The sequence below is a fragment of the Rhinopithecus bieti genome, unplaced genomic scaffold, assembly GCF_001698545.2.
Source record: "Rhinopithecus bieti isolate Rb0 unplaced genomic scaffold, ASM169854v2 scaffold_33903, whole genome shotgun sequence".
In the NCBI taxonomy this organism is placed as follows: Eukaryota; Metazoa; Chordata; class Mammalia; order Primates; family Cercopithecidae; genus Rhinopithecus; species Rhinopithecus bieti.
In genome coordinates this window covers 450219-470661 of record NW_016814625.1, presented here as the reverse complement: position 1 = coordinate 470661, position 20443 = coordinate 450219, and the positions used below count along the sequence as shown (strand labels likewise).

The 20443-nt window shown below is 47.7% G+C and overlaps 1 protein-coding gene and 1 pseudogene across 1 annotated transcript; both read right to left on the bottom strand.

Annotated features, from left to right (window-relative positions):
• Positions 1-6540: 6540 nt before the first annotated feature.
• On the bottom strand, positions 6541-17331 carry FMOD (fibromodulin). Its single transcript, XM_017851578.1, has 3 exons — positions 16875-17331; positions 13125-14110; positions 6541-8408 (listed from the first exon to the last, which is right to left on the bottom strand). The coding sequence occupies exons 2-3, from the start codon at positions 14101-14103 to the stop codon at positions 8257-8259; spliced, it is 1131 nt and encodes a 376-aa protein (XP_017707067.1). The 5' UTR covers positions 14104-14110; positions 16875-17331; the 3' UTR covers positions 6541-8256.
• A 2081-nt stretch (positions 17332-19412) lies between these two features.
• Positions 19413-19590, bottom strand: LOC108514992 (small EDRK-rich factor 2 pseudogene; annotated as a pseudogene).
• Between the last annotated feature and the right edge of the window lie 853 nt (positions 19591-20443).

The following is a 20443-nucleotide window of genomic DNA, read 5'->3' as shown; positions in this document are numbered from 1 at the left end:
GACCCTGTCTCTACAAAAATTAAAAACCAAATTAGCCGGGCATGGTGGTGGGCACTCGTGGTCCTAGCTACTTGGTAGGCTGAGGTGGAAGGATTGCTGAGTCTGGAAGTCAAAGCTGCAGTGAGCCGTGATTGCACCACTGCACTCTGGACTGGGTAACAGCAGTTACCAGTTACTTTTTTTCAAGGGGAGAAAAAAGAAAAAAAGATGAATACACCTCACAGACCCCTTCTACAGATTTCCTGAAAGGAAAATCTTCTATTTTTTGGCTATTTGGCATCTGAGCCCTTTATTTATTTTGGGAAGTTCCCCACTATGTGAGACAGAGCCTGACTCCTGTTATGAAATATGAGATTGCCAGATACTCATCTCCTAGTCTCATTTGCTGGTAGGGCACTAGCACCTAACTTGGTTCTGCCAATTTGACTTGGAATTGAAAGTTAATGACATGATAAAGCAAAGGCCCTGTGGAACCCACTCTGGTGAGGGTAGGGCAGTGATGGCAGTGGTCTCCAGATTCCATAGGCAGGAGCAGCAGCGGTTCTCATAAATGGAGCTCCCGCGTCTGTGCCAGCGTTGTGTGGGGGGTCTTTATGGGCATGAACTTGGGTTCTTGGGTGTTGTTTCTGGTTGCATGCCCTCAAGGTTGGTCTAGAGCCCTCCCAGAACTACCTGATAGGCCATCCCCCTTTAAACAAACAATGAATTCTCGTTCTGTTTAAATCAGCTAACTTCAGTTTCTGTTGTTTGCAAACCAAGAACTGGGACTGACACAACTCCGCCTCTAGTTGGTGGTCTGGCCCCAAATGGTCCTTGATGATTATGTCTTGGACTTCTAGGACATGAATGTTTAAAAATATTCTGTTTTGGCTGGGCGTGGTGGCTCACGCCTATAATCCCAGCACTTTAGGAGGCCAAGGTGGGCAGATCACGAGGTCAGGAGATCGAGACCATCCTGGCTAACGAGGTGAAACTCCATCTCTACTAAAAACACTAAAACAAAAAATTAGCTGGACGTGGTGGTGGGCGCCTGTAGTCCCAGCTATGTGGGAGGCTGAGTCAAGAGAATGGTGTGAACCCGGGAGTAGGAGCTTGCAGTGAGCTGAGATCACGCCACTGCACTCCAGCCTGGGCAACAGAGCACGACTCCATCTCAAAAAACAAAAAAAAAGGTTTTATGGTTCTATGAAAACACAGGTATTTATTAAAATGTGTCATAATTTTTGGCTCAGAAAACACGATAAGTGAGGCCAATGAGAAATGCTTTTCATAATTTTAAGGTGCCTATGGGCTGAGAGTCCCCTTAGGGGAGGACAGACCAGGAAACACCACCTGACACTTGCACTGGGCCAAAGCCATCAGGACTATCCTGGGTCCACTCCCCTGCTGCCATAAGGACATCCCCTCTGCTCCTGGCTTACCCTTGCTACAGGGCTTGGAACTGCTTATATACCCCTGACTGTGTATATACCTTGACTGTATATATCAGTTTCTTCTTTGGGACTTGAGTTCTCTGGCTCCTTCCCCGGAATAGCTTTCCCCACACCGTCTTGTGCAAACTGCCATTGTTGGTCTTGGTATCTGACTCAGATCTACCTCTGGGACTGCCAGCTAAGCCTGGCACCGATGGCATGCTTCTGTTGTTGTCTCTGCCTGCCTCCAGAGTCCTATTTGGCCAAGACTCATGGCTCTGATGAACACCTGTGGAGAAAATGTGGGGATTATTGCGGTAGAATACAAGGACAAAGCTGCTGATTCTCTGTTTCTGGTGGGTTGTAAGAAGGTTCAAGACTGACCCCTCTGATTTCCAATGCTCTTGCTTATGTAGGTAGGTCTTCTTATTGCCTCTTGGAACTCTGACCCATTTCCTGTTTTTATTTCTTAAACTGGGTCAAATGTAATTTTGTTCTTTCTACCCTACGTGTAGCTCACAATCTGGACACATAAATGGAAACAGCTCATTTATCTTTAGTGTTTGCAGTTTCCGTTGGAGCCCATCATGGTTGGGCAGGGTCTGCTTGCTCCTTTTGTCCATTCCAGTCTTTCTGGACTCATTTCACCCTTCATCTGCTCCCTGGACCACATGGTCCAGGCAAGAATTAGGTCCAATTTATTGTACCATTTCTTCTAGCAGCACATATGGGCATGGCCTAGTTTCCAGAAAAGTTTCCTACTCTGGAAACTTGGGCTGCCACAAGATTGAGCAATGTGTTTGCTCCGTCTGGGCACAACTTGGTAGCCTAGGTACCCAGAGGCTCAGCTGGCAACAGGAGTCATGTCTACTGGCTCCCATCTGTGTGTCCGAGGCAGAATAATTTCTGGGAGAGTTTGAGGTCTACACAGGATACTGAATCTCCTGATGATATATGTCAACTGTGGACCCTGCATCTGAGTGCTTAGTAGAATAAATGGCTGAGCTAGCAAACAAAGCTAACAAACAAAGAAGTGCCTTGCACGCCCCCAGTGAGAGGGAGCTTGGGGCTGTTCTGCAGCATTCCTGGACCCACCCCTCATCATTCCCCACCCTTGGAAAAAAATAAAAATGAGCATTTTGTCCCTATGCCTTAATTGCAAACTACCTCACGGGTTCTTGAATGAACTAGGTGTTTTTTTAAGTGGTTAACGCAAAACGAATGTTATTTATTATTATTTCTATCAAATGCCATGGCAAGGACCTTGAGAACTTTACATTCATCTTTCATATACTAAATGCAGCAACTACCGACACATTATCTAGCTCAAGGTTTGCATTCAGTAAAAATTTGTTGAGTGATTGAGCTGTGTTCATAGAGAGAAAAAGGGATGATTTGCCTATTTTTCTTGCCTTCCCTCTACGATCCATGTTTCTGCCTGTCTTTCTTTGGCTTGACTTAGAGAGAAATGAGAAGCCCTATCTTTGTTTTTCATACATCTAACAGAAATGTAGCATTCCTTTCAATTATGAAAGTAACAAACTGTAGTATTATTAGCAGTACCTGAGGCTTTGTCACCAGCTGAAATCACAATTTTTTTTTTTTTTTTTTGAGATGGTGTCTCGCTGTTGCCCAGACTGGAGTACAGTGGCTCTATCTTGGCTCACTGCAGACTCCACCTCCTGGGTTCAAGCAATTCTCCTGCCTCAGCCTCCTGAGTGGCTGGGACTACAGGCATGTGCCACCATGCCCAGCTAATTTTTGTATTTTTAGTGGAGACAGGGTTTTACTGTTGGCCAGGCTGGTCTTGAACTCCTGACCTCAAGTGATCCATGCGCCTGAGCCTCCCAAAGTGTTGGAATTACAGGTGTGAGCCAGCGCGCCCGGCCCACAGATTTTTTTTTTTTTTTGAGACGGAGTCTCACTCTGTTGCTCAGGCTGGGGTATAATGGAGTGACCTCGGCTCATTGCAAGCTCTGCCTCCCGGGTTCACGCCATTCTCCTGACTCAGCCTCCCGAGTAGGTAGGACTACAGGCGCCCACCACCACGCCCGGCTAATTTTTTTGTTTTTTCTTTTTTAGTAGAGACGGGGTTTCACCGTGTTAGCCAGGATGGTCTCGATCTCCTGACCTCGTGATCCGTCCGCCTTGGCCTCCCAAAATACTGGGATTACAGGCGTGAGCCACGGTGCCTGGCCAGCCACCGTGCCTGGCCAAGATATTTTTATATTACATTACAGTTGTTAAAATAGTTTGATATGCCATTTACATGCATCAATACTTTGAAATGACTATAATTAATTAGACCTGTTGCTAGATCTTGTTATTTATCGAATTAATAAAGAAACGTATATATTATTATATCAAAAATGTATATGTTTTATATTTTGGTAACTGTATTTCAATGTAATTAGTTTCCTTTGTAATCCTTTAAAAAGGCTTTGTAAGCCTAGGCATGTGGTCTAGGCGGGAGGATCGCTTACATCCGGGAGTTGGAGACCAGCTTGGGCAACATGATGAAACACCATCTCTACAAAAAAGTCAAAAGTTAGGCGTGGTGGTGCATGCCTGCAGTCCCAGCTACTTGGGAGACTGAAGCAGGAGGATTGTTTGAACCCAGGAGGTGGAGGTTGCAGTGATCTGAGATTGTGCCGCTGCCCTCCAGCCTGGGCGAGAGTGACATGCTGTTTTTTTTGTTTTGTTTTGTTTTTTTTTTGAAAAAAAGGCCAGGCGCGGTGGATCACACCTGTAATTCCAGCACTTTAGGAGGCCGAGGCGGCCGGATCACGAAGTCAGGAGTTCGAGACCAGTCTGACCAACATTGTGAAATCCCATCTCTACTAAAAATATAAAACTTAGCTGGGCGTGATTGCGCGCGCCTGTAATCCCAGCTAGTCAAGAGGCTGAGGCAGTAGAATCGATTGAACCCGGGTGGCGGAGGTTGCAGTGAGCCGAGATTGTGGCACTGTACTCCAGCCTGGGGGACACAGCCAGACTCCTCAAAAAAAAAAAAAGCAAGTTGGGAAAAAGTGGGCTGCAATTTAAAGGTTTCAGAAAAGGCTGGTGGTGCGAGGTGAGATGCTGCCCACTAGTGGCTACAAGGCAGAACTGTGAGCCTACTTGTAGGGCAGGCCTTGGGACATGGGGTTTGAGGTGGTGGTAGTTAAGTTTCTTTGTACTTGTGTCTGAAATAAGAGAATAAAGGCAGTAAGTGGTTGACCCCTGTCTACTGCTTCAGCGTGATCAGTTGAAATTCTCTCCCTTTCTCTGTACTGCAGCCATTTTCACTGTCTAATGTCTCAGAAGCTTCCCTGTGCATTAGGGTGTGTATGCATGCTGCTATCTCTGCCTGGACCGGCCCTTCCATCTCTTTGTCTGGATTACTATGTATCTCAGAGTATCTAGGCCAGGCTGCTTGATAATCCTCGTGCAGACCTATGCTCATCTTCACAGCCCTTTCTCAGTCTGTAACTGCATGATCCTCAGTGTGATTTTTGTTGCTGTTGTTCAAGGACTGTCACTGCATTGGACTACAAGCCCCCAAGGGCAGGGGCTGTTTGCTTTTGTTCTCTGCAGTATCCCCAGTTCCTGCTCAGTGGCACTCACTAAACATTTACTGATGAGAAGTGAATTTTGAATAGGAAATTCATAAAGGAACTGTGAATGCTAGCAGAATGGATTTGGGTCCATCTCCAAAAAAAGTAAGATGATCTTTCTCCATTTATGACAGCCAGTGACCCACAAGCCTCCTGCATACACCTAATAATCCAACAATACAGGGATCCTCAGGACAGCACAGTGGAAATAACATTGCAAAACTGACAGGCTGGGGAGACAGATGGCGGGGGTCAGATCTTGGCCTTGATGTGTCCTTCCTGGGTGACCTCTGCGTCTTTGTTTCCAGTTTCCTCCTCTGTAAAATAGTGAAAATAATAATATCCATGGTAGAGAATGGCAAAGAGTACTGAATAAGTAAAGCCCTCAGCACATAATAAGACTGATCAAATGGCAGCCTAAAGAAAAAGAGTCAACTGAGCCTGAGGGACTGTCTATTCTTGCTACTCTGTTTCTTGCAAAGCACTGGGTTTAGAAACAAGGGAAGCCTTGCAGCAGGGCTGGCTCCCATTCCTCTTCCTGCTCTGTCTTGGCTGGGATGCTCATGGGAGCTGCTAAGAAGCAAAAACGGAGAGGCAGAGGATTCCTCCTTGTAGTTGGATAATTCCTGCCCTATGTGCCATGTCTCTGTCTCCTCCACATGGCATCTTCCTCTACTGGAGATCCAAGGCAGAGGGGCCTCATCTGCTGTCCTTGAAGAGAGGATTGTGGTTAGAGCTATGACTTCTTTCTGGTAGTTTCACACACTAGCATTCCTGCCTAACTCTCACGTCAGAGAATTATAGTCAAATTAGTTTACTTTGGCTTAAGATGGAGTTGTGACATTTGCAATATGCTTGGTACAGATTTTAGTGCCCAATAAATATCAGTTGTTATTTCCCTATCAGAAAATAGTGGATTGTTCCGAAGGCACAAGCCTAGTCTGCCCTCCTAACTTACACGACATTTGCTAAGCACCTATCACAACATCGGGCACCTAAAGGCTTTCAAGATATGAACAGAGGATGAATAAGAAAACAAATAGAGGGTAAAGGCTTGTTTTCCTCTTCCAGGGCCAGTGGGCTTTGGCAGGTTTGGCTGCCCTCAGATCTGCACAGTTGCCACTAGAGGGCAGAAGCAGTTAAGACAACAATATCCAGGACTAGCCAGATCTAGAATTACTGGCTTGGCAAGAGAGGATGGTGGAAAGGGTTTGAAAAAAACAAAACAAAACAAAACAAAACAAAACACAAAAACCCAGTTAGTCTGTATCTCTTGGGGACAATATGGAAGGGAATGTGTAGAGAAGATTGAAGTTAGACTTAAAGAAGAACTTCCAGAACACAGTTTGCTAAGTAGAGCTTTTATATAAGTGACTTTTTTTTTTTCTTTTTTTTTCCTCTTAGCTTCATCTGCCCGAACAGAATAGATTAGAAAGAGGGCTCATCAGTCCAAGGTCTATGTGACCTGCGACCTCACCAGGTCCTCCTAAAGTAACCCTCCTGCAGTCTGCTTTAAATGACTCCACTCTTGCAGATGCAATCATAAAATAACTTTATTGGTCAGGTTAGCCACCACTCATGCTTTTCCTGTAAAAAGGATCCTTTATAAAGGCATGATGGTGTTCACATGCAGATGCTTTCTGAAGAGCCCAGGGGCAGGGGGCAGCCTTACCCCTCGCATCAGAGCTCCTTTGTTGAAATGAGCTGGTTTGGCTTTTGTGGATTCCAGGCCTGGAGCCAAGAACATAGTCCAAAGATCCCCTCTTCCTTTCTCAGGGAAGGTGATTCAAAGCAAACACAGTATCAGGGATGTGGTGGCATCTGGGCAGAGCCCAGACTTGGGCTAACTCTCCTCCACCAGTCCTTGCCCCTGACTCCCCAGATGGCTTCATCCCGACAGTGCCCAAAAGGGCAGGTGGGTTAAGCCCCAGGCAACATTACCTTTTGCAATGGGAAGAACTAAGTGCTCCCCAGCCAAACTATAAAGCAAAAGCCATCTTCACTAATGGGGATATAGCTCAAAGATGTGAAAGCGGAGGGTTTCATGCCCAGCACAGGCAAGATTTGGCTGCTTGGCCTGGGCTTCATGGACCCCAGCCAGAGCTGGTACTTTTTAACTATGGCCTTAGGACAAACCAGGTAATACAGATTAACCACATCCTCCTTCTTTGGACTAGCAAGTCCAGGGCTGCCTGGAGTCTGTCTCTACCATCAGGATATAGAATCTTCCTGCTTGGATAAAAGGAGAGGACAAACTATGTTTCTCATGCTTTAAAAACCATGTGGCCTCTATCTTTGTGGATAAAACTCAGGTAGGGTGCTGTTTGGAATGCAGAAAGTGCTGGTCAAGAATGGAACTCCTGGGGCTGCTTTCTTAACTCAGCCAATTTGAGGTGTGTTTGCCCCATTGCAGATGCTGATGATAAGCAAAGTCTGGCCTTTCCTCTTCTGGTCTTATCCACCTTCAAAGAGCTACCCAGCTGCCAAAATATAGCCCTATACATTGATCTAAGCCTGAGGCTGGCTGTCTCCTCCCATGTCAGGTCACGAATATTATCATCATTCTGGTGACCTCCAATCTGGTGGCTTTCCAGGGCTGAGGTTAGGGAGGTATAGAAGTGACTCCTGGTGTCCTTTTACCCTCAGACAAAAGTGTGGGTTGTCTCCACGGGTTGCTGGGCAGATGCTCACATGCCTTGGGGTCTCTGACTGCTTAAGGCACAGAAGAGGCATCTGTGGAGGAAAGTGGGGTGGGTGAAGTGAATTTCAGAAGAGGCAGCTGGGCAAGAGGTATATTTTGAGAAGCAACAAATGGGAGCCCAGAGTAACTGCACGACCAGCCCAGCACAGAGGGAGAACTGTCAAGCGCTGCTCACAGCCAGCCAGGAATTGTTAGAAAAGTACGGTTATATACCATTGCCCATTCCACTTTTAAAGTTCCATGACCTCAGATCATTGGGAAGAACTTAAGAGTCGTGAGATTTATGGGGTCGGAACATCCAGGGATCCTTCCATCTACCACCACTTCTGCCCCTGGAAAAGAGTGAGCTTCTGCCTATGTCCTCAGCAGAAGGCTGCCTGTCCCTGATCCCCCCGCAACCCCACCTACAGGAAAGAAGACTACAGAGGGAGCCCGTGGACTTCCGTCCCATGGTCCATCCTGGACCTTCCAGCAAAAGCCAAACCAAACCATCAAGCCAAATGCCACCGGGGCTGTCTGTCTGCCCAGTACCCGGTGCCAGGGCTTCTCAGATCTCGATGAGGCTGGCGAGGCGCAGGCAGAGGGGCGCGTCGGCAGGCATGGCGCTGCGCTTGATCTCGTTCCCGTCCAGGCGCAGCACCTGCAGCTTGGAGAAGTTTACGACGTCCACCACGGTGCAGAAGCTGCTGATGGAGAACTCTGTGGGGACAAAAGGAGCACGGGTCGGGGAGAGAAGCCCCGATTACGAACCCGAAGCCACAGTGAGATTTGCCTCTGTGAAGCAGTTCAGATAAAAGGAATGGAACGTGCGGGTGGAGGGCCGGATATTTTCCAGGACTGGAGTCATACTGACTGACGCCACTAGGGGCAGAACTAGGGACGGAGTGAGGACTGTGCCGGCGTCTGCAGCTCAGCTCCTAACTACCAACCTGAACTTTACTCTGCAGGGTCAGGAATGTTCTTAAGTGTCCTTCCCTCCGGGACCTTCGGACCTTTCTTTCTTTCATTCTTTCTTCCTTTTTCTTTCTTTTTTTCTTTCTTTCTTTCTTTCTTTTCTTTCTTTCTTTCTTTCTTCTTCTCCTCTCTCTCTCTCTCTCTCTCCTCCCTCCTCCCGCCGTCCCTCCCTCCCTCCCTCCCTTGCTTCCTCCTTCCTCTTCCTTCCTTTCTTTTCTCTCTTTTTTTCTCTCTCTCTCTCTCTCTCTCTTTCTTTCCTTCCTCGCCTTCTCCGGCAGGGTGGGGGGTGTGGTGGGAAATCGTGGGCAGCAGTGGGAAGCAGAGGTAGCCAAAGACCAACTGTAGACACCTTGGACAGTACTTGATTGCTTTTGGAGAGGGAGGGATTTGCTAACTGCTGTGAGAAAGAAAAGAGCTGGGGAAATGGAAAGGACTTAAATTTAAATATCTGCTGCTACTTTGCGATAGGAAAAAGGGCAGGAAATTAGAGAGAAAGCCTGGGTCGAGAGACAAGTGTCTTGTGTGCAGGGCTTTGAGGGGGTTGCAGTTCCATTCTAAATACTGCTGAACAGTGAGCAGGCTCTGAGTGTTAAAGGAAGCGGGAGACTCAAGAGGCACTGGGGTAGGACCTCAAAGTTTGTAAAATATTTCCTGCCTCCGCATTTAATATGTTGTACAATCTACTCCTTTTTAAACCTCAGAAAAAGTCTCCTAAGATTTCCCCTAAACGCAGAATTCTAATTGAGAAAACAGGTTGCTTGCTTGTTGTAGCATAAATGTTTCTGGCTTATTAACCTGTTTCTCCCTCTGTTTTCCTTTCGAAATCAACCACTCTGCCATTTGTGGGTCAGACTTGAAAGGGAAAAGCCAGAATTCAGTAAAACTTCCGAGCAGGACAGGCAAAAGTCCACCATTGAGCTGAGGAAACCTCGTTAGGGGCTGTCTTTACCATGGTGAAATGAGGCTTTCAGGAAACTTGCTCCCTGTCATCATTCTTGCAAAGGGGATTTGAATAAGTTACCCTTTGGTCTGAGGTCGGATTGGTATGGACACATTCCTAGCAGCTGTAATTTGGGTAGACCCATAGTGGCATGCATTTTTGTACAAGAGGCACCTCGGCTTGCCAGCGTGGTCAGAAGGTGTTGCAGCCTGGGGCCGGGCAAGAGAGAGGAGGGGCTTTTCTAACTCTATTCTTAGGGGTGATCCCATGAGGGCTCCATGGGGGGAAGTTATAGTATGGAAGAAGGACAGTTCAAAAAGGACAGTATGAAGGAATTTAAGAGGGCTGATGAAAAAAGTGTTTTTAATCAGGTTTTCAGTGTTTTCGTCTCTGTTAGCACAGACAAGAGGAGATTGAAGTAAGGTTGCAGAAATTAATTTTACTGCAGAGTAACACAGAAAGATAGGCCAAGAAATTAAGACACTGAGAAAGCAACGGAAACTGGAAATTACTGTTTTGGGAAAATATTCCCTTTGGGTAGAATTTCTGGAATGCTTTTGGATGTTTCTTTTCCGGTCCCGAGGACTAGTAAGTGCCTTTGAGTGGGGCAGGGTTCGGGGGCAGAGCCTAGACTGGCTGGGTTATGTGTATCTGTGTCAAAGCAGAGCAGGTGGGTGAGATAGAAGGCAAGTGGCCCTCTTAGTACATTCCCGCGTTTGAGGATTTGAAACTGCAGGCTCTGTGATAGTCCTCAGCCCTGAGGCTCAGATGTCTTGTAAATTCCAGATCCAGCTGTGATATGAAAATATGGAATACTTGCGGGGAGCTAGAACACACAGTTGTATATGGATTCTAGCCACACACTGGTACTGTGACAGCCACCACCCCCCTTCCCATCCTCCTTCCCCCCAAGCCCATGAATAGGACAGGCGTGGAGGCACTGGAGGACATTTTTCTAGCCCAAATTAAATACTGACATAAGTCTTTCCAAATTCCTACTGGTGCACCCGCCCTACTCCACTGGATCTCAAAGCTTCCGAATAACATTCCGAGCTGTGTTCTTGCCAGGCTGGAAAAACTGAGGGAGATACCGATGGAGGAGGGAAGTGGGGAGGAGAGGACCACGTCTGGGTCCCCTGTGCACCCCTGAGCTCCTGTTCTTCTTTTAGCTCCTCTCTCAGAAGGTTGTTTCAATCCCACCTCCACCCACCCCTCCATCCCCAAGTCCCTGACTGGTTTGCAGGGAGATGTCCCTCACGTTTGCTGTAGGAGAAGGGGCTGAGCTTGGGGAGCTGTTTTCCTGCTGGTGGTCTGCATCAGAGAGATATTCCTCACCATTCTCAGTCAGAGATGCCTGGCTCTAGGCCCTTTAGGTCACGGTTCTAATCTACATTGTCTGGGGGACCTTTAGAGATGGCTTTACCTTCTCTGGGTCTCTCTTTCCCCAAAACAACAACAAAAACTGCCTGTCAACTTTAAAGTGGCAATGAGAAGAAAGGCTAATAATAACAGCTATCATTAGTTTTTAAATTCTATGCCAGGCCCTGGACAAAGCACTTTACATATATTAATTCACTGCTTTAAGGAAAACAAAGCATTGGTGTTATTTTGTCTAAAAAGAAGGCTGAGAAAGACTAAATGACACCTAGTCATGGCTCTTGGACTTAAATTCCACAAGAATTAATTTAGGAGTAGACACTGAAAATTTTGGGGTTGTTTGACTGAACAGACAATTTTTTTGCAGGACCTTAGGAAATTGCACTAATTTTATTTTCTGACAAGCATCTGGAAGAGGTGGTTCACCTCCCATTTGAGTGGCAGATGTGGTTCTGCATGAAGGCAGAACGATAAGAGGCTGTGATGAAGCCTTTTCCACCCTAACTTTCTCTGATTGTATGGGTAGGTGCTAATAGAGTCTTTCCCATGACAACGCTCTTTGCTGTCACAGTTTCAAGGTCCAACTTGGATGAAGCACAGCATACGGCATGACATTTCTGATGTGACTGCTCCTGGATTCAGAGTGTGTGGCAGGTAAGTAGTGGTAACTGCTGTTGTGATGATAGACAGCCACAAGGAAATGTCAAACGTCAGCAGCATGCAACATATTCAAGATGTCTTAGAGGACCCCTCAACCCCCATCTTGGGAATAAGAAGACCCCAAAGAAAGAGAGGTTTTAATAAAAAAGAGTTTAGGCTGTACATGATGGTGTCAGGCACTTCAAACTAAAGGTACAGACAGATGCCTCTTTGCTTTGCCCACCCAACTGTCAACTCCCAAATTGCCCTTTGGGGTTGGTGCCTCTCTCACTCAGAGGGCTGTCCAGCTTGTTAACATCTTGCTCAATGACTGATCTGTTCCCTGAGCACATGGGGAGAAAGGAATGAGAGGGAGAGGATGAGGACTCAGTGCTTCTCAGCGCTTTGATGGTGCCGTTCTATCTCAGCAGGCTCCACTTCAAAGCCCTTTACCAGTGGTCGCTAATGAGTCCTCCCTTCACCAGAAGGAAGAGGACTTTGCTGACAGAGGAAGGGAGGTTAAGTGCTGGCTCAGTACCTTCCAGCTAGGATTAAGACATCAGAGGCCCTGGGGTAATGTAAGCATGTTCTGAATACAAGATCCTAAGACGAAAGGGAGCTGAAAATCAGCTAGATAATTCCATCTGAAATGAATATTTCTTAGAGTCAGGTAGGCAGTCTTTTTTTTTTCCTTTGGGCATTGCAGGAAAGTGCTTATGAAACAGGAAGCCCAGTGTCCTAGGCTTGGTGTTAGTCAGGCTCATGTTACCCTAGGAAGGATCTCTGCCCTGCCACCAGGGGCTCCTTGTACTCCAGGAAGAACTGACCAGAACAAGTGCCGCATTCAGCTCTGAAAGGCTGCACATTTTTGTCCACCAACTGTTATGTTTAAAAAACAAATAAACACCAAAACGCAAGACCAGGCTGTAGACACAAGAGTAGATCAAGTGGAAAAAGAGAACTCATCCTCTTCTGGGACAGTGAGTAAGAACCAGCCTTCAACTCACCATTCTCCCAAGACAGAAACTTAAATCTCCCTCCCTTTGAACTATTCCCTCCTAAACTTCTCTGGACTCATCTCTTACTGCTTCTCGACACATGACCCCTTCCTCTCAGACACATGCAATTTCCCAGCTGTCCCCTACATTGACAGGTGACTTGTGAAAATGGCTGGCTCCTTTGTGGCAAGCCTCCGTCCCAGAATAGCTTCATCCTGCATCCCTCCAACCCATGCCCGCTTATCTCTGAAGACCTGGAATGAAACTTACCTCTCCTGGAAAGTCTTCTTCTGTACCAACCCACTCCCCACTGAATTGTCTTAGCACTGCTATTTAGTATAAGTGTATTCTCTTTTGTACAGGGGTGTGGCTTGGTTGTCAAGTTGCTTCATTTGTGTTGTCTGGTTCCCCTACTTCTATTTCTTTTGTTTTGCCACTAGCACTCAGAATAGTGTCTTTCAAGTGAAATAGACAGCCAGTCCCCGCCTCCCTTTGCCAAGGTCTCACCATTGATCCTATTGCCTTGGAGGTAGAGGTTCTCCAGGTTGGTGTTGACTGGGGGAATCTTCTGCAGCTGGTTGTAGGAGAGGTCTAGCTCAAGGAGGCTGCTGGAATTGAAGGTGTTGGAGGCCAGGCCATTGTTGGTTAGACTGTTGTGGGACAGCCGCACATACAGCAGCTTGGGTGCCCCCCGGAAGTAGCTATCGGGGACGGTGTAGACGTTGTTGTGCTCCATGTACAGCTGCTCAAGAGCTGAGGGCAGCCCATCAGGCACCCTCCGAAGGTGGTTATAACTCAGGTCCAGCAAGATCAGTGACCGGAGGCCCCTCATGGAACTGCCCACTTCCTGGATCTCATTGTGGTGGAGGTACAAGGCTGTGAGGTTCTCCAGCCCCTCCAGAGCATTGTTAGGGACCCGTGAGATCTGGTTATGGTCGAGATGGAGCTCTCTCAGGGATCGAGGCAGGGGACCAGGCATCCGGGTCAGGTTGTTGTGGTCCAGGTACAGCCTCTCCAGGTGCCTCAGCTTGGAGAAGACCTTCTTGCCCACCTTATCACTGGTGATCTGGTTGCCATGGAGAGCAATCCAGAGCAGCCCTGTGGCATTGTCAAAGACACCTTCCTGGATGGAGGTGATCTGGTTGTTCTGGAAGTACACATACTTCATGCGGGAGGGAACGAAGGGCAGATACTTGAGGTTGCGATTGTCACAGTACATGGCTGTGGGGAAGTTGGGTGGGCAGTCGCACTCCTGGGGGCAGTCGCGGGGATCTGGAGAGGATGGAGAGCCATAGGTGTAGGCTGGCCCTTCGTCTACCCCATAGGGGTAAGGCTCGTAGGTCTCATATGGGTAAGGGTCATAGGGATCGTAGTAGGTGGACTGCTGGCTGCGGAGGTAGTGGAACCACCAATGAGGGTCATCATCATACTGGGCCTGGGAGAGGGAGAAGAGCCCTGCCAGCAGCAGGAGGGAGGTCCACTGCATTTTGTCTCTGCGAGAAGAGGGAGAGAACAGAGCAAGCCGGAATGAATGAGACTCCACAGAGGCAGTGAGGCAGAGTAGGCAAGCCTTAGGCTTTGAGCTATGCAGAACTGACTTCAGTGTCAAATATCTGAGGGCAGGAGCCTTGCTCTTGCTTCTCTGGTGCCTCCTCCCAGTCTGGTTCTGCACTTGGTCCAGCCGGACCATGGCTATCTGGGGTGAGTTAAGTGCATTTTCCCCTGGTCATAGAGTCACAGACAGAGTCTTTGAGTGGGAAGGGCTGCATGTTTTTTGGAGGGGCAGATTCTTAGGCGCCTCTAGCACCCTGAAAGTCCTGTGGGAAAGCTGAAAAGCCGACAGCAATCCCTGTGTTTGTGGTGTGGTGGTGAGGATAGTAGTGGGATGCTCTTCAGATCTGAACCCAAATCCAGTTTGGATATTCCAGGGAAATCGTATTTTTCTAAGAGTCCAAGGAGAAAGCCCTTTCCATGTCTATGGGAGACCTCCAGAAGCCGCTTGACACATCAAAGGGGAAGAGCTGAACTACATCTGGAAAATCTTTTGGTCTCTTGGGCAGGCTGGGAGTTTTTGGTCTTGAGTGTCTGGGGAGGAGTGTGGTCCCTCTGCAGCCACCACAAGGCTCAGGTTGCCCTCCGAAATGCCATCATCTGTAACAGTCTGCTGAGTGAGGAAACTCACTGGTTAGCAGTTTGTGGCTACACATGCAACTTGGCTGGGACAAGGTCTTCATACAGCAGTTACAAATCCTTTCCAGACTGGGGACCCTGGCACTGGGTGTGGCACTTGTCTTCTAAAGCAGGTACTCAGTGTGTGGAGTCTGAGTTACTCTGCTTCTCTCTTCCGTGATGCCTAGTAAGGTGTTAGCACTTCTCATGCTGTACCATGGGCATCATGCAAGAGCCATGTGGGGCCAAGAGAAATGAATGAGGGGCACCAAAAGAAGAACTAGAGATTGGAAATTCTTGTGTATGCTCAAGGGAAAGCGACTTAAGGTGGGATCCTGACATTCCCCTCTCCTTTCCCAAGCTACCTGCTCCCAGCGATGACACCTAGATGACCAGGCTCTATGTCTAGGTCCCCACATTGCTGGTAGCCTGTTGCTTTTGGGCCTGTTATGCTAATGAGATAGGAACAGGGCAGACTGAAGAGGAACTGTGGGGTCTGATGTCATCTGAGAGGGAAGCTAAAGGTATGGAAGGTAAGAGACTAGGTGTGGCCTGGGTACCCTACCCTGGTTACCTATAGCCAATGCACGACATACTCCTGTGGGCAGTGGGCATCTTCCTGAGTGTCACCCTTGGACAGAGAAACCTTAGAACCTTTCTTGGCCTGGAAGAGTCACATACAGCCCTCACATTGCTGTTGGGCCTACTGGGGTTGGCAACTGTAAATAGGAGAAAGAAAGGACTATAAAAGCCAGTGTCATCAGATCCAGTGAACTGATGGGAAAGACCCCAACTGTGACACTCAACAGAGTTACCCTCTGACCACCATCCATCCCAGACCTCTCTGTCCCCTCAAAACAGTTTCCTTGGGCCCACTTCATCCTACCAGTTCCTAGGCTGCAGAGGAGCAGGCACCCTGGCTCACCCACAGGCAGCCTCAGGCCTCAGACAAAGAGCCACAGTGTTTTGGAGAAGCTGACCCAACTGCCCACTGCCTGGGCAAGCTGGCTGGTCCCTGGCTCTGGCCAGGAGAGAAGACGAATGGAGCGGCCCGCTGCCAACAGAGCATTTTTCCATGCACAGCCCTGGGCTGTTGCAGGACCAAGGTGGCTGTCTGGAGGGCTGGCACAGGGAGCCTCTGTCTCCATTTCTCCTTCTTTCAGACTGGGCATCTTGGCACACAAGAGCCACCTTCCCCTTCAGACTCAGCTTTCTAGGGGCTGTGCACCCTTCCCACTTTGGCCTCTTCTTAACAGCCATGGCTGCTGAAAGGGTTTGATGGGGATCTTATGCCTCTCCTTACGCCACCCCATCTCTTAGCAATGTTGCTTCAGGGTTGCATACTCTTACATTGTTTCCCATAATACTAGAGGCCCTCCTGTGCTCAGAGTTTCTGTAAGGTCAAAAGTTTCCAGGACTGCCACTCTATCAGTTGGGGGAAGTTTACTCAGGAGCTACTGCTGTTCTTTCATTTCTCCACTCTAGAGAAAGATCTCTCCCACCTATCAGTGGAGAAGGTCAAGCCAGAGGCCATCCCCTCACCTGGACTGCATCCCCACCTCAATCCACAGCTATCTGGACATGGCCAGTTCTCAGCACTTCTTTTTATTCTCTCCCTTCCACTCCAAACACACACACACACACACACACACACACACACACACACACACTCTACACAAAACCTTCCCCCTCTCTCATAATAGCATTTATGTACCAAACCCCTCTATAAGAGAGATTGCAGGGACATCCAGGTCTTGAAATACCCTTCAAAATGCCCACACTCCCAGCGTGGTGCGATTTATGAGTAGCAGGGAAGAAGCTTCCTTAGACAGAAGGTCCTTCACTTTTTCATGCCTGAGAATTGGAGGTCCCCTCAGCACCCATAAAGGAACTGTAAGAGAAATGTACAGGGCTGGAACCCCTCCCTTAGACACCCTCTTTGCCACTCTCCAGCATCCCTGGGGTCATGGCCCAGATGTGGAGAAGGAGGAATGAACCCTCCCTGCCTCCCCTATCCCCTACCACTTTTCCTTTATTTCTTTTAAGGAAATGCTAGGGACAAATCCGAAGTAAAATGACTACACTTACCTCGAGTTGAACCTTTCAGAGAGTGACCACGTCCCTCAGTCTGGCCTCCTTGGGTTGGAGAACGTGTGAGAGAGGAAGAGAGAGAGGAGTGAGAGAGTCTACTGAGAGTGTGCGCGTCTGTGCCAGACCAGGGTCCCGCCCCAAATTCCTAATCAAATATTGTGAAGAGGGGCTGAGGAGCCCGGATCCTGGTTTTTTCAGCACTGCTGCAGGGGCGGAGCTCACACTCAACCACGCAAATCCTTCTTGTCCGCCTGACGCTATAAAAATCACCTTTTTTCCACTCACTTATCTTCCCTGAAACATTGGCAGCCCTGGGTCTCTTTCTGCTGAATGAGTTAGTGGCGCCCTAGAAGTTATTTGTACAGTCTCTTGTGAAGTGCCTGGATTTCTCATTAAAGCCACAAAGGCAGATGCAGGGATGGGGAGGGCCAGGGTTTGGTAAGAGACATCTTAACTCCTTCAGTAACCCACACGTCCCCCCAGAGAGCCAGAACTCACCCTTCTCAGCTCTGCCTATAGACAGGTCATCAGACTAGTGGATAAGGGAGCATCATGACAAGGGACAGCTGGCTCTGGTTCCAATTCTACCTCTAAGCAGTGTGGACTTTTCTGGGCTACAGGTCCTGCCCACCTCCACCACTGGAACAAAAGGAAAGGCAGAGACTCCAACATTTGTTGATCACTACTTATACACTAGCATCATCCACTTCCACTTGATGCTCACAACAAGCTCAGAGCTAATAACACTTACCTTGCTGGGTTGTAGCAAGGACTGTATCAGGTGATGTGCGTGAGGCTTCTGACCTGGCACATAGCTGGTGCTCACTCTGTCCTACCCATTTCACAGCCATAACGTTCCTAAGCCAGGGAAAGACAAGGTCAGAGAGCTGGGCAGGAGCTGTAACATGAAAGGACTTTTAGGCAATGGAAATGATTTGGGTTTTATTCTAAATTTTTGTTGTTGTTATTGTTGTTTGTTTGTTTATTTGTTTGAGAAGGAATCCTGGCCAGGCGTGGTGGCTCATGCCTGTAATCCCAGCACTTTGGGAGGCCAAGGTGGGTGGATCACGAGGTCGGGAGATCGAAAAGGAGTCTTGCTGTGTCGCCCAGGCTGGAGTGCAGTGGCACGATCTCTGCTGTCTGCAACCTCTGTCTCCCAAGTTCAAGCCATTCTCCTGCCTCAGCCTCCTGGGTAGCTGGGACTACAGGAGCATACCACCACGCCACCACGCCCAGCTAATTTTTTGTATTTTTAGTAGAGACAGGGTTTCATCATATTGGTCAGGTTGGTCTCGATCTCCTAAACTCAGGTGATCCACCTACCTTGGCCCCTCAAAGTGCTAGGATTACAGGTGTGAGCCACCCTGCCCTGCCTATTCTAAATGTTTAAAAAACAACATGTTTCAAGCAGGAGAAGCCATGGGAACTGATTTGCGTGGGATCTAATTTACATTTTAAAAGCATGTAGGAGGGGCTGCTGTGTGAAGAAGGGAGGCCAGGGTGGAAGCAGGGGGGCTCCAGCCCAGCCTCAAGGAGAGGTAATGGCAGATTGGACTGGCGCAATGAAAGAGCAGATCTTGTATTTTAGACAGAGAACTGGCAAGGCTTGAGGAGTTAGGAAAGTCAAGGATGATTCCTAGAATTTTAGTTTGAGCAACTGGGTGGGTGGTGGTAACATTTCTTGACATGGGAAAGGTGACGTGGGACCGAGTTGGGTAGAAAACCAAAGTTATGTTTTGGATATGCCGTTAAAGATGCCTGTTAGGCATTCCCTTGGGGATGCATGTAGACCATTGGACATATGAATCTGAATTTGGACTTTAGAGGCTAGAAGAAAACATTTGAGAACCATTATAATTTGGATCACACAGAATCTTAGTAGTTTAGGTAAACTCATGTGTCCTAAATGTTCTCTCCTCAAGTATGTTAACTGGCTCATGTCAACATCAAAGAAACACCTCTATCTTAAAAAAATACCAACTGAGAAACCCTGAGATGACTTGAATTTGAAGAATTTAGAGGTGTTGAGGCAGATGGTCCTTTTGGTTTCTCCAGTAGGTTTGAGCTGTTGACTTAGCATGAGGGCTATCAGAAAGGGCCTTGTCAGGGACCCACTCTTCTCAGAATTTAAGAAGAGATTTCAAAAAGATGAAACTTAATGAATGAGCCTTTTCTGACCACCTAATATAGACTAGGTGGTTTGCTTATGTTATCAATGATAACAGTAGACATTTTGCATTAGAATTAGTTTTTTTTTTTTTTTCAAAGCTACTTTTAATACTTTGGGGTGAGCCCCACAGGAATAAAATAACACAGGGAAGGAGTAAGCCCCTACCTGCCACTTCTGGGAGTGGCCAGGGGGAGAGAGGCTACCTGAGGGGAAGGAAGCACAAAAAGGACCCGCTGCAGACTCAGGGCAAAAAGAGACCATGGGTGCTGTGACCTGCGGGCATTGCAGGAGGAAACGTGACCGTGGTGGGACTGGCTCCAGTCACACAGGCAAAGGGCAGGAGGGTTGGACACGAAGCCACAAAGCTACTCGGGTTCCTCCTTCTTCTTGTTTGCCTTTTTCTGTTTCTGCTCTTGGTCTCTGAGCCCCTTTGCTTGCGGCAGCAGCAGAAAGCCCGTCATCTCGGCGTTTTCCCTTAACTGAGTCACTCTGCTTTTTCCTATTCTTCTAGCCGGCAAGCTCACACTGGTTACCACGGCTCATGGCGATGGCAGTGACTCCGACCTGCCTCTGTTGTGTCACCTCATTCTGTCAAGATTCAAGTTTTTTTCTTTTTTTTTTTTTTTTTTTTTTTTTTTTTTTTAGTTTTTGACCCTGCATTCAGCCAAGGAATTAGGGTTTTAGTGATATAAAGTGAGCAGCTGGTAAGTGGCAAAACAAGGATCTGAACCTTGGTCTACATGACTTCAAAGCGCACACACTTTCCTCTGACTCTAGCACAGAGGATTGGCAGAGTGGAGGGGCAATGACTACCTTGCTGTTGGGCTGGCCTCAACTAAGATGAAACTCAATTGTCATTGCCCTATCTGCCTGAATTCGGGGGCAGGGGAGTTCAAAGGTGAGAGGGGGCTGGGGTATAGGGGTTCTCTTCCTCAGCCCACCCATATTTCATTTCCTTTTAATAAATTTGAGCATATACTATGTGTCAAGCATGATCCTAAGTGCTGGAGACACAAAGAATAATGCCTGCTTATAATAAAGCAGATCTGAATGCAGTGAACTCTGACCTCATGAGTGAAGCAGAATGGCCTGACTGTGAAAATGCTTATGAATAACACACAGATAACGTTCTAGTCATTTTTGAGTCCAGAAAGCAGTCACTTTTCAATGGAGGACACTGATCTTGGCAACCGAGCCTGGGAAACACTTTTAAATGAGCCTAGATAGCCTGGACAGATTCACCACTGAGTACAGATGTTTATTTTTTTTAATTCCAGCATGCTGACTAATTCTGCATTTACTAACAATGAAAGTTAGTACAGTCTGGGAACCAAATAGTGACAGGATTCTTCCCAACCAGGCACCGCTAAAAAGGCAGTATCTCCATGGGATTTTT